At 35.8% G+C, this 14784-nt stretch overlaps 1 protein-coding gene across 3 annotated transcripts in view; it reads left to right on the top strand.

The window, feature by feature from the left end:
• The window catches only part of Cert1 (ceramide transporter 1), a 109990-nt gene that overhangs the window by 82448 nt on the left and 12758 nt on the right, over nt 1-14784 (top strand). For 2 of the 3 annotated variants that reach the window (XM_038323070.1, XM_038323068.1), the window contains exons 7-11: nt 626-783; nt 3083-3175; nt 5346-5432; nt 8021-8113; nt 14155-14250. In XM_038323070.1, the coding sequence (XP_038178998.1) occupies nt 626-783; nt 3083-3175; nt 5346-5432; nt 8021-8113; nt 14155-14250 (527 nt within the window). Of the gene's footprint in view, nt 1-625; nt 784-3082; nt 3176-5345; nt 5433-8020; nt 8114-8591; nt 8670-14154; nt 14251-14784 lie in introns of all 3 variants that reach the window. The other variant, XM_038323069.1, reaches the window with a different exon arrangement.

The raw sequence follows: 14784 nt of genomic DNA, 5'->3' as shown, positions 1-14784 counted from the left end.
TTTTGGGGGATACTATAAATCTACTGTGACAGTTCATACAAAGGTTTTTATGGGCATATATTTCATTTTTCTTATTCTGTGAGTGCCTTTGTAGAGAATCTTAAAATTAAACTTTTAAAAATGTTCAAGGTACTTCTTGTGGTTTTAATTTACATTTCTGTGGGAACTAAGCATCTTCTAATGTGCTTACTTGCATTCTCTTTTTTGGTGAAATGTGTTCACATCCTTTGTTCTTTCCTTTATCCACTCCCCCCACACCCAGTGTTGGGTCATCAAACCCAGAGCTTTGTTCATGGAGCTGCATTCCATTCCTAGCCCCCAGTGTAAGGTATCTTAACATAAAGTCCCCTAAGCTTAAACATGTCGGAATGTCATTGTGAGCATCACTCCTCCACCTACTACTGGACTCACTGAGTACATACAGCCAATGAGTTCAGGAAATAGAGTCTGGAAATGCCTCGGAGCTCTGCTCCCAGCACGGTAGGGTTTTTAATGATGGTCTGCAGGAGGAAAGGTACAGTTCAAACCTTGATCTGATTTGCTAGTTTTATAAATACCTGCTAATCTTAAATGTGATGAAATCATTTCATTTGAATGATTTTCAGTGAATAACTTTCTTTTTCAGTATTTCCACATATAACCCCAAAAGGAATTAATGGTATAGACTTTAAAGGGGAAGCAATAACTTTTAAAGCAACTACTGCTGGAATCCTTGCCACACTTTCTCATTGTATTGAATTAATGGTAAAACGGGAAGAAAGCTGGCAAAAAAGACATGATAAGGTAAGACTATAATTTTTCTTCATTTTAAAAATAATATTTTAAACTTTGTGTTCATTGAATTTCTGAGGGGAAGGACCTCTGGATGGATAGAAGTATCGGAGCTTTTATGTTGCTACTTGATCAGAATCCTCAACTCATTATTTACCAATGATTTACTCAGTTATTATACATGTTCTCTTGATTATATTTAAGGTAAAAATTCTTTAAATATTATTTATGATGATTTGGTATAGATGTGCATTTTGCATTACTCTCTTTTAGTGTATAAAGTTTGAGTCTGTATTTAAGTTATAATGAACTAACTTGAACACTGATTTATAAAGTTAAATATTTACTTGTTACATTCATAGCCATTATGTTTTCCCTGGTCACTGATATCATTTAACATACATTATATTGTTCAAATATTTGCCCAATGCTCCATTTCCCACCTTTATTTAATCAGCAACATTGATAATAATGTTATAACATGAATTTCTAGCTTTTAATGTGAACTATGGCTCACTGAATTTTCTTTGTGGGAAACTTCTGTTTAAAATATAACATTTGTAAAATAGTCAAATGCTAAAATTAAAACACACCTTATAAAATCTAGTTCTGGCTCAACACCATCATTTTTCAGAAGGAACTGAGTCTGAGTCAAAAGACTTGTCCAAAGGTGCTAAGAAGCAAAGCTAAAGCAGATTTTCTTGCTCTGCGTATGTCTGCTCTGGATCCCAGGCTAAACATCAGTCAAAGTCCCTTTCATTAGAAACTGTTACTGCTTACAGTGTGTGAAGGTCTTTCAGTTTGAGCAAGAAACTAACAAAAGCAGCAACGGTTGTTGTAATGCTACTATGATGCAGGATAGAAACAGCACTGTGTATTTAAAACAGTTCTCGGCTTTAGAAAAGAAGAGAGCTGTTTGGAGTTCTCAAGCACCAGGGAGAGGGAGCCATAGTAACTAGCAGTATGGAAACCTTTACCTGATACACATGTTCCAAAACTCCCAGAGGATGTAAAATCACAAATAGTATCAAACTCTTTATGCACTATTTTTTTCCTACAGACTCATGCCTATGATAAAGTTTAATTTATAAATTAGGCACAATAAAAGTAATGAAGTCAGTTAATTCAAGGAAGTTGTTTATCACTATCTCTTATATAATTCATAAAATCAAGAAAGAATGCACAATATCAATGTGATTTCATTGATGGTGTTTCCTTCCAAATTGTTCTCATGTCTTCTGTAAGCTAGGAATAGAGAAATAGGAAACACTCCCTAAAGAAACTTATACTCTATAGTGCACATTAGATACGTGATGATAATAACAGCTATATAATAAAATTGTTTTATATTTTTTAAACTTAAAATGTTCACTCAAGTATTCTTTAACCAAAATATTATTTATACGTGATCATTTTATGGTTATCTATAATAACAATTCCTTCTTTAGAAATGTACTTAATTTCTAGCCAGTTGTACTCAGGAAGACTAAAATTTCAAGGTTAAATAAATTACTAAGAAAAAATTGTGTTTATTGACGATAAGGCATACTAGCTTCAATTTGGATATGATACTTGTAACTAGCTTTGTGTATGCGCGCGCCTGCGTGCACGTGCGTGTTTAATTTACCCATTAAATTAGCCTAACTGTCTAAACTTGAAAATACTTGAAGTGATACAGTGAAGGGTATCTGTCTTGACTAGGCTTCAGTATTACATCAGATTTGATCCAGTGACCCATGCTGTGGCAGGAAGGTTCTTTTTGGGCCAGCCTTTAAGTTTTTAACTTGACTCTTTAACACTGTTGGCTCTATCTATAAAATGGGAGAGTTAAAATAAGTCATCAGTCTTTTTCAGTCCTAAAGTACAATTTTAACCAGCAATAAGAAATCGTTTTTAAAATTTAATGTTGACTGCTATTGTCTATTGAAAATTGAGTTCTTTTATTTCTAACATTCAGTATTTGTTTTATCCCCTCACAACAATAAATAATGGTGTTGTGGTGGGGAGGAGTACAGGAATTTGCAGCCTCCATTTCTCTGGTCCTTATTTATCTTGTTTTAAGTTTGAACACTTTAACATTTCTTAACCACCTCAGTACTTAATGTGATAGAGGTGATACTGACAGATTCAGATAGTAGCCTCTGTGGAGTGTGTATCCACCAGAGAGTGCTCCTAGGTAGAGGACACTTGTGGTTTTCACAGAAGTAGTTATTTTTTGGTCAGTTACACAGAAAGTCACCTCCAAGTCTTTTCATGATATTTAAAATGCTCACTAAATCAGTTACTTTCTCTCCCTCTGCTACTTACTTAGGATTCGGAGAAGAGGAGACGATTAGAAGAAGCATACAAGAACGCAATGGCAGAACTTAAGAAGAAACCCCGTTTTGGAGGACCAGATTATGAAGTATGGACTCAGATTGGGGGGGGGCACATCTATCACAAAAGTGACCTTTAGTATTTTTATAACCTTTAAGTGTTCTATATATGTAATTTGTTTCTCAGGATTAACTTGATGTATATAAATGCCAAGCTTTTTATGAAAACAAAGATTCTTTTTGCCATCTCTAAAGCTTTAGACATATCTTGTTGAGTAAGACATCATGGCTTATGCCACCATGAGCTACAAAACTAGAGTAAGAGTCTGTCTAAAAATCCTTATTGATTATTGATTTATCATATGAAATTTTAAGCTTCCTTATAATGAATCTTTCTTCTGCTAGTCTTAGCAAATAATTATTTATACTTAATGGTTTCTTCTAAATATATCTAATGCATCCTGGATTTTTTTTTGTATGTTGTTTTGAGACAGTGCCTGTTGTAGCCCAGGCTGGTTTTGAACTCCTGGTCCCCTGCCTCTGCCTCTTCAGTTACAGAGATTCTCTGCCTCTAAGATTAAGCTGTGTACCATTATACCCAATATATCTGATTTTTTTTAAAATTATGATAGGATTGGGAATCTACATTCCAGTATCATTTGTTGAAATCTTTTTTTTAATTATTTAAAGATTTATTTCATTGTATTTTTTATGTGCAGGACCATTTTGATTGCATATATGCATGTTCTCCACATACATGCCTGGTGCCCATGAGTTCTTAAGAGGACATCAGATTCCCTGAAACTGGAGTTTCATTTGGTTATGAGCCGCAATGTGGATGCTGGGAACTGAACCTGGGTCCTTTGTAAGAACAGCAAGTGCTCTAAACAGTGAACCGTCCTCCAAACCTATCTGTTGGATATTTTTATTTTGTCTTGTTTAAAGTACGCCTTCTTTTTTTTTTTCCCTTGGTGACATGAAATCCAAGTACCTGAGAGTTAGTAGCAGGATGGTCAGAAGTTTAAGGCCAAGCTGGGTTGCATGAGACTCTGTCTCACATAATTCTTTTAAAATGTGTAAGTTTAGTCCAATTTTTTAAAATCCCTGTGAATTTTAATTCTAAACTGAACAGTTCTCAGCAAAGGAATATAATTCATTGGTAGAGCTGTCACCAAGCATAAAGATCCCATGTTCAAGTCTCTGCATTATAAAAGCAAACAAAATAAGAAAGTATAAAGTTCTCAAGTAAACTATTATCTATCTTTAGACTTCATTCCTTTTGAAGTTTTAAGCTATTTTTTCTTGTCGGTTAATGTGTGTGCAGGTGTGGTGACACAGTTGCTATCAGATGTCCTCTGTACTTATTTTGTAGACAGAGTTTCTCCCTGAACCCAGAGCTCACTATTTTGACCAAGCTGGCTCGCCAGCAAGACCCAGGATCTACCTGTCTCTATTCTCTGATGCTGGGGTTGCAGGCATGTGCCTTTGAGCCCAGCTTCTACATAGGTGCTGAGGATCTGAACCCAAGTGCCCGTGCATGCTTTACACATTAATTATTTTCCCAGCCCTTTTTCTACAATTTTAATTATCTTTTTTATAATTTATTTAATTATGAGCATGAGTATGACTAAATATAACTTTATAGGCAATAAAAGTTCAATTTCAAGTAATTTGGTTGCTATAAAATGTTGTTACTGGTTGGTTTTTTTTTTTTTTACCCTTATAATATTGAAATTCTTAAGCTCACAGGACCATAGAAAAGTAGAAAGCAGACTGGATTCAGGTGGTTCAGTAATCCCTGTTATAGACCTTAAACCTTGAAACAGTATTAGCCAGTTTACAGTATATGAACCTGATATAATGGCTTAAATCTGTAATTCCAGTTCTCGGGAAGCTGAGAAAGGAGGATTGCTGCCAAGTGTGGTGCCAGTGAAGGCATCAGAATGAGTTTAGGACAATGTAGAGTACAAAGTAAGACCCTGTTTCACAAATCAAAAAATATAGTGGATGAGCTATTTAATTATATTACCTATAATTTTTTTTTAGAGTATGTGTTACCACTGTGGTTAGTACTATACTAGTATTAACTAGTATTAACTAACTAGGAAGAATACTAGTATAAAAAAGTTTTTTGTTCAATAAATGTGTATTAGGTCAGTTTTGAACTTTATCCTCTCAGAGGTAATATCAAAGTTGTCAATGTTTCTGTTTCTTTAAATAAATGAAATAGTTGCTGTTTGTTTCCTGTCTGTTATCTAGGAGGGTCCAAACAGTCTGATTAATGAGGAGGAGTTCTTTGATGCTGTTGAAGCTGCTCTTGACAGACAAGATAAAATAGAGGAACAGGTATATCCACTCACATTCCTTTTAACACCACACAGGTGTCCTTGATGTGTATTTTAGAATTGGAAAACTGAATGTAACCAAAATATTAGCTATCATAAATATTAAAGAATCTTTGTGAGTCGGTTTCTTTATATTTTTATTTCCAAACAAAAAAGCCAATAAATCTTTAAAAGAAGTATACATAGTTAATGTGACCTTAAATGAAAATGTTCTGCCTATTCTGTTACTCTTAAAGAATGCAGCCTTACCCATTCTGATATCAGAAGGGTCTCTCTAAATGTCTTCTCAAGTACCATCTATATTCACAGGTTTAAGAGATTTTGTTTTTAGCGTTAGTACCACCCAGCTTTTATTATTAGCGCATTTATTGCCTTCACCTCCACCTTCAGTTCTCCCTCACTTCACCTTCACCTTCACCTTCACCTTCTTCACCTCCACCTTCAGTTCTCCCTCACTTCACCTCCACCTTCTTCACCTTCCCTTCAGTTCTCCCTCACTTCACCTCCACCTTCTTCACCTTCCCTTCAGTTCTCCCTCACTTCTGCTTTGCTTTGCAGTCATCACTACAGTCACAGCATTTACACCCAGCTCCTTTTATGGAAATTGACTGAAAGAATTTTTTTAATATTTAAATTCTGTTTTCAAGATTATTTTGATTCCTGGCGTCAGTTCTATTACAATTCATTTACTATATTTTACCACCAGATGGTACTAAAGGGTGAATTTTCCTTACTCATTTCTCTTTGATTCTCTGCCTTCAAGGTGTCCTATTTATAGTTGAAGTGTGTCCTGAGGCAAGTGTAACTAACCTAGATGTGGAGTATCGTTTCTGTATTTTTATACCACAAATCTATCCATTATATCAGTTCGCTAGGCTAAGTAGCCAGGAGTAACTCCTTCATGGTAAATAACCTATCTGCTTCTCATATTTATTTTCTTTATATTCTTAAGTCAGTGTTTTAAATGTTCACTCCATAGTAATCTGTAAAGCTTATTTCTTTTTTTTTCCTTAAAAGATGCTACACTGCATCTAATTCCCAATTCCAATTAATGTATGATTTTGGAAGCCTAAGGTTGTTCTTAGAAGCCTAAAGTACAACCTGAAGTAGCATCATTTTGTTGTTGTTTGTTTGTTTTTAGAATGTGTATTTGGGAATAATAGTGAACTCATTGTAATCAGTCTTCTTCATTTTGTATCTCTGTCAATGTGGCAAAGATAGAAGTGACGTGAAAATACTATAAAGTAGTGAGCATCGGTGGTCCATAAGATCAGTCTACAGGTGTAAACCATTTACCTCTGTTCTCAGTGTGTGATCTTTAGCAGTTCAAGAATAGCCACTACAGAGATTCTATCCAAGTGACACCGTCATTACACATTTTGTAGTTTAAATTATTTGCAAACAAAGTAGAAGTTACATGAAATGGTCAACAAGACAGCACTGAATACAAATTACCATCTGTCTTCTGTGTAGTTAAGAGATGAGTGCAAACACACCAACACATTACTTTTAATAAGTATTTATTTGAATGTATGAAAAGAAATCAGATAAACTGAAGAAGAGGTAGGAAGGCAAGTATCAGGTGAATAGGAGTTAGGTAGTGAGATGAAGCAGACTGCCTTCATAGAAAGGAGATAAACACACACGAAATGATCTTAAGAACCCTGAAGGGCTAAATAGTCCCTCTGAATGTGGTCGACAGTGCTTGGCTGGGGCAGACTGCAGGGCCACTGACAGTGGCACCAGGATTTATCCCTACTGCTGGCTTTTTGGGAACTTATTCTCTTTGAATGTATATCTCTCTCAGCCTAGATATAGTAGGGAGGGCCTTGGACCTTCGACAAAGCAATGTGCCTTACCTTCTCTGAGGATTGGAAGAGGGAGGGGTGGAAGGTTGTGTGGAGGGACTAGGAGGAAAGGAGAGAGTGGGAACTTGGATTGGTATTTTTTAAAAATCTAATAAATTAGAAAAACAAAAAAGAACCCAGAAGGGAAGCAAACAATGATATTGGTTCTGATGACAATCTTTGGGCAATACCTGCTGGTCCTGGATGCAATAGAATAATCGAAATGATTTGACCAGACCTTAGATAAAAGAAACTTGGCAGTAGCCAGGCAGTGGTAGCACATGCCTTTAATCCCAGAACTTGGGAGGCAGAGGCAGGCGGATCTCTGTGAGTTCAAGGCCAGCCTGGTCTACAAGAGCTAGTTCCAGGACAGGCTCCAAAACTACAGAGAAACCCTGTCTCCAAAAACCAAAAACAATAAAAAAGTAAACGTGGCAGTAATACTAACCTTGACTCATGAGACTTGATAGTGTACAAGTAGTGGGTGAGAGAATTTTGGCTGGGAGCAATATAAAAGAGCTTTTCTGTGATCTAATGTAGTATCTGTGGAGTAGGAAGAGACCCATATGGGATGTCTGAAGCAAGTGTCAGGATTGAGCAAAACTGTCTGTAGGTTAGCTTCCTCATACATTAATTATTGCTAACATGCTTACTAATAAAATGTTAGTTTCAGATTATAGAAGCCATTTGTAGGCTGCAAAATACCTCAGAAGCATCTCATGTTAACATATGTTTTTCTTAGTCACAGAGTGAGAAGGCCAGGTTACACTGGCCTACGCCTTTGCCGTCTGGAGATGCGTTTTCTGCTGTTGGGACTCATAGATTTGTACAAAAGGTAAGCAAATAGCAGTTCACTGAAAGAATGCCTCACTGATCATGGTACTATCCTATAGTATAAGTTTTCTCGTCTCTTCTTTAATTAAATAGTAAGGGGTGATTTTGTATTGCTATATTCCCTATACATTCTCCTAAACAACTTATAAATCATGTTCTTAACATACATTCTTTGCTTTTTCTTTAAAGTGAAATGGAGGGGTGAGGATAGGGAACAGAGAATGGGAAATAGTACAGTGTAGCAGTAAAATTTCTTTCTTGAGGTTAAGTAGTTTGTATTTTTGGACATATTTCGTTTTTCTGGAATGAGTTTGTAGCCGAATACATAATAGGTGCGTGAAGTCAGCACTTGCTGCTGTGCTGTTCATATATAGTGCTTTGTTTTCTCTTTCTTTATCTTGTGTTTGCAAGTTGGTACTGAATGCTCTGTTGTGCCTTTGTTCTGATTACTTGGTTTTTTCTTTGTCTGTCTCTGGTAGCCCTATAGTCGCTCTTCCTCCATGTCTTCCATTGATCTCGTCAGTGCCTCTGACGATGTTCACAGATTCAGCTCCCAGGTACTGTATGCGTATATAGAGTGGACTTGAGTCCTTTTTGCTGTATTTCCGCCTGCTTGCCCAGTTTTTAGCAATCTATTGATCGGGCCACTTGTTTTGGTTTTGAATTTTAAATAGTCACAAACAAGGCTTTTCTTATTGTCTAAATAATTCTCCTTTGCCAGCTTTGCATGGACCCTTTCTTTTGTGTCCTCTACTGTGAGTAGCTGGGATTCTGTCTTAAGGAAGGTAGTACTCAGAGAATTTTTTCAACTGAATTAAAATATATAGAATTAGCCTGGTTTTTTATTCATCATTTAATGGCTGTATTTTTACAGGTTCAACAACCTTCATGAACATGGATTATAAGATATGCTATATCATAAAAGTGAATTTTAACAGTCTCACTTTTGTTCTAATTTTAAATGCCTCAATGATGTTCAGCAAAAGAAGAGACTTTAGCTAACGGTCATCTCATTACTGTTATGATACTAAATTCATTGAATAGGCTACATTTTCTTCAAGTTACCTGTGGATACTGTAGGTTAATATCCCTGTATATCTGCTAACTCTATAAAAGTTGATTCTAAGTTTATTTCTCTTCACTAAGGGATTGGTATTTTAAGACAGTAAACTGAATGTGCAATTTCTGTCTTCAAAATAAGATTAGTTTGCCAGACAGGAAATACTGTTTTAGTATAAACATTTTTTTTTTTATATTTTTTTTTTCCTCATGGTTTATTTTTTTTTATATTTAAAAATTTCCATCTCCTTCCCTCCTCCTCCCCCCTCCCTCCCCTCCTTCTCCCCTTTCTCTCCCCTCCTTCTCCCCCTTCCCTCCCCTCCCCTCCACCCATACCTCCCCTCCCTCCCTCTCAAGGCCAAGGAGCCATCAGGGTTCCCCAAACATTTTTAAACACCTTTTATTTCCTTTTTCATGGTGCTGGGGATTAATCCCTTAGCCTTAACATGCTAGGCAGTCTCTGAACCACTCAGCTTCATCCCCAGTCCTTAGAAACTATTCAGTTTTTTTAATTTTCAAATCTTTGCCATTCAGTTCTGTATTTTTGGGGGGGGTGATTGCATGTTTGGGTTATATTATGTTACCAATCTAAGCTGTCTAGTCGCAATGACTGGGTGCACATCCTGGCTGTGTCATTTGGGTAAGCAGTGTGGCATCTCTGTGCATAGCTTCTGTGACTTAACTCAAATATAGGTAAGTGTTAAGTTCCTGACCTTTTACTGACATCATAGTTAATATGACTGACTTGAGCTAATCAGACTTACTGTATGTCTTTCCCTCTCTGATTCCAGTAACACTTTCTAAAGTTATAGCTTAAAACAGGTCTCAATTATGTTACATATACAAGTTAAGTCTTTATTTTTAACTGCAATAGAGGACAAAAAGACTTAGCAATGCCGTCCTCTGAACTCCACAAACATATACATATGTAAACACACATACATACACACAAGCAGACATATGTTAATAAATACACACTTTAATAATTATCTTTTTGCTACCAAAGTAGATAATTCCTATAAACTATTCCATATAGTTTGATATTTAAAGGTATACTCAATAACTTCACTCCCTACTAATAAATATAGGTCTACATACACATACAGAGAAAGAGATAGTCTTCATTATAGTTATTGTAGTGAGCATTATTGAATTAGTTTCCTTATATAAGTCTTTTAATACTTATGCATATGTTTGCTTCATGTGTATTCCTAGAAGTGAAATTGTTGGAGCAAAGGCCATGTAAGTGTCTTAAGTTATATTTATTCTTATTGAAAAATTTTTAACCAGGAAATTTGGGCCAGTTTATCTATACTGGCACTAAATACTTCAGCTCATTTTGCCAGTCTTACATGTTATATATATTATTTTTTTACTTCTAACCATTTGTATTTCTTCAGTGAATCAATTATTCAGGTCATTGGTCATCTTCTTGGGGTAGCAGTGCTGTGACTGTATTAATATTCTATTGAACAAGTTCTCTGTGACTCTGACTGTACAACAGCAAGCATAGTTGTTTTCTTACATGAGCAGGGAAAAGATGAGAACCATGTTTGAGCCCTTCTGGATTTTCGTTTGTACCATCAAAGGACAATTTTTTATTTGAAATTCTGTCCTAACAGCTTCAGAAAACCCCAAATTTAGCAGTATCCTGATGCACCTTATATTGATTGATTTGGATGTGAGGTGGAAAGAATAATATTGAAATTGGAGTAATGCCCCTTTGTATTTTACTTGTATTCTATATGTACTTTTGTATAGTTCATTGGTAGGGTGCTGTGTGGGTAGATTCATTTCCCACTCTAGGTAAAAAGATTCAAGGGCATGACTCCCAAAGTTCTACTTACCTAGTTAACATTGGGAGCCAGTGGGATGGTGAAAGCTGGTGAGCCTGGCGACCAGTGTTGCCAGCCCACACGGTGAGTGGAGAAACGGACTCCCAAAGTTAGTACAGAAAACATAAATGTTTTAATCCAATAAAATAACTATGTTGGATTATGATAGTATTTATTACTAGTAACAATATCCTGGAATATCAAAGTTTGATCCTGATAAAATGACTTTGACTTGCTATCAAACTTAATTGTCCCTAGCTCGCCATATCCTTTTGACGATAAATATATGTATGGTAAACTGGGTAGATTACAGAGTTAGACCTGAAGTGTCAGTGGTCTCAGGTGCACACGTCACTGCTTCTGGAGTGATATTGGCTTCTTTATATTCCATTGTGTGAGTATGGAATGTATTTTAATGAGATTTGACCTGTAATATTTACCTTAACTCTAATGTTATTATCTCAAGAAAGATACAGCGAACAGAAGATCCTGTGATAATAACTGTAAAACTGTAGTGCTCCAGCTGGAGGTCCTAGAGCACAGTACTAGATCTACCTGGTTTCTTTGTTGGGTTTTTCAAGCCCACTTTAGCCAAAATAAAACAAGACATTTTGGTTTGGGGCTTTTGAGGCAGGGTTGGGGTGTGTGTGTGTGTGTGTGTGTGTGTGTGTGTGTGTGTGTGTGTGTGTGTGTCCTGGAACTTCCTCTGTAGACCAGGTTGGCCTCAAATTCAGAGATTAGCCTGCTTCTACTGCCTCCCAAGTGCTGAGACTAAAGGTGTGTACCACCACTGCCTGGCAAAATAAAACAAGACTAAACTGTCTGTAAACAACAGTTAACTGTAATTTATGGACAGTCTTTTGAAATTTTTAATAGGATTATCGTTTTTAAAATCTGCCTATAAAGATACTATTCAGCTTGATTTCTGTACGTTGTGAAAAAGGTGCTCTCTCCTGTCAGATTGTATTTGGTAAATAGGCCTTTCTTTCTAGAAAAATGCAAATCAAAAATATTTGCAAACATTTTAAATACTTACTTCAGAAATAATCTATAGAAAAGTAAAACTACTTGCATATGTTATGACAAAAAGAGCTATGGATGACACTGACATTTTAAACTGAACTCCAACCTTACTAAGTAAAGTGTGTCTCATCCCCTCCTCCCATGTGAGCCTTGTGCGGTGGGTTCTCATCTCAAACAACTCTCAATTTCTTGCCCAAAGTCAAATTTTTCAAATCTAAACATTTCTAAGATTTAAGACGCTCAAAATGGTGAGAAGTTCCTCTAGTGTGACAGGCAGGTGAATCAAGGCAACACTACTGGGTTAGGTTTCTTTCCCATACTAGGAGACAGCTCCCTAGACTGGAGGGACTCACATGCTTTTATGTATTTGTGACTTGGGATTCAGCATTGGACTCACTGACTCACACAAAGCAGATTTCAGAGGGAAGAGGCACACAGCTTTCAGCATCTAGAGTTGCTTTTTTGTTTGTTTTTTTTTTGTTTTGTTTCTTTCTAATTAAAGCTTTTTACAATTTCAGAATATAGGGCTAAAGAAATGACTCAGTTATTTAACACTAAGAGTCACAATTAAAAGGACAAAATTACAGAATATGTTATTAGGCAAATTAATAAGTTCCTCAACTCTAAAATCTGTGATCACTCACATTGTCTAAAGAATTATGAATGCTATTAGTATTTGGTATGAAAATAGATTTTGGAGTACATATTATTATTTTTATCACAAACTTTTTGGGTCATTGCTAAATCAGAAATTGCTTAAAATATCACCCATTTTCAGTAACTAAAAATGTATTCTAAGATCCAAAAAGATTGCTGTAACAGAAATACATACCTCTATAACATTTTAATGACATCCATTAGTATAGAAAATAATAATAAATATTAAATTATAAAATTAATAATAATTATTAATCTTCTATACTAAATTAATGCCAACTATTTGTTGCTATTTTAAGAATTTATATCTCAAAACTTTATTTCAAAATGTATAAACCAGCTTCCTGATCAGTATGCCAGGCAAGCCCAATAGACTTTATAGGAAATAAGAAGTTAAATTCATCAAAATTTTAAATATGATTGTGTTAAATATTCTCTGACTCTCTGCTTTCCTTTATGTATTTATTACTAAGATCATTGTGTTGGCATTATCATCTAACATTCTACTTTGTTTAAAGCATCTCAAACTGTGTGACTTTGTAAAGAACATTTTCATAAAATTGTGGATTACAATTCTGAGAATATGAACTGTGTATTGTTTTCTTTGTTTACCTTGGTTATATACCAATAATAAAATTTTGTAAGACTAGACAAACATAGATGTTCAAGTTCCCGGGGTTCAGTCCCCAGTGGCAAAGGGTTAGACATTTTGAAATAATAAATTTAAAAGGTTATGTTTAAGTGCTAGCATAAATGAATATTATCAATACTATTTTTTCTTTTTTTTCTTTTTTTTTTTTTTTTTCGAGACAGGGTTTCCCTGTAGTTTCTAGAGCCTGTCCTGGACCTAGCTCTTGTAGACCAGGCTGGCCTCGAACTCACAGAGATCCGCCTGCCTCTGCCTCCCGAGTGCTGGGATTAAAGGCGTGCGCCACCACCGCCCGGCTTATCAATACTATTTTTAAAAGAATTCAGAGCAACGATTTAGAATAAAAGAAAAGGCTTATTTTAAATTGGTTTATGTTCAGGAGAGTTTAACTGGGGCAATAAACATTTCCAGTTTAACACATAACAAGCTTTCTAAAAGTCGCTACAGAGTCTTAAATAGAAGGACACTGGGATTGGATGGTGTGTGTGTGTGTGTGTGTGTGTGTGTGTGTGTGTGTGTGTGTGTTTTCCTCAGTGTTCCATGACCTGTGCTTCAGGACATCATCTCTGTATTTTTCGTAAAGAATGCATAGCCCAAGTTCATGTTACTTGACATCTCCCTGCATTTCAGTTTCCCTGCCTGTTTCATTAACCTGCATATATGGAATGTGACTGCACTCATTGTCTCCATGTACAGCTCACTAACGTCAGCTTTGTAAGCCTGCTGTTTCTGGCCTGAAGTAAGCAATACCGTTCTGTTTTAAAGATAGTGACTTACATCTTACATGTGAATTCTCATGACCTTATTTTTCTTTTCAAGGTTGAAGAGATGGTACAGAACCACATGACTTACTCATTACAGGATGTAGGTGGTGATGCGAATTGGCAACTGGTTGTAGAGGAAGGAGAAATGAAGGTAATTCCCACACAAATGATTTGGGTTGCAAAGTGGAGACTGCTGATACTGGTAATTAGTAAAACGTTAAAACAAGGTATTACATCAAAGTACTATGGCTTTATTTCTATTAATTGATTTGTGATCATACTATAAATCTATGAGCATAATATCTGCTTTGCATAGACAACAGAGAAAGTAAAATTTAAGAGGTTTTTTTTTTTTAATTTAAAACAGACTTTAATTAGCTGATGGCTTCCTATTTAGATATTTCTCTGTCTCCCTTTTTTACCTCCATGTATGTATGTGTGAGGATGTTGATCCTCTGGAACTAGAGTTCCAGATAGTTGTGAGCTGTCATTGGGTGCTAGGAATTGGACCCAGGTCCTCTGGAAGAGCAGCCAGTGCCATCTCTCCAGCCCCTAAATAATTCTTTCAGTCTTTGGTTTAAATGTGATGAATATTGTTCCCGTTGTTACTTTGTTACTCTACTCTTTGGTGCATACTGTCTCCACTGCACACTCACTGTTCAGATAAATCACTGTTCTTCTTTGG

The sequence above is a fragment of the Arvicola amphibius genome, chromosome 3 (assembly GCF_903992535.2).
Source record: "Arvicola amphibius chromosome 3, mArvAmp1.2, whole genome shotgun sequence".
NCBI lineage: Eukaryota > Metazoa > Chordata > Mammalia > Rodentia > Cricetidae > Arvicola > Arvicola amphibius.
The sequence above is the reverse complement of the archived record's forward strand: the minus strand, read 5'-3'. Positions and strand labels throughout refer to the sequence as shown.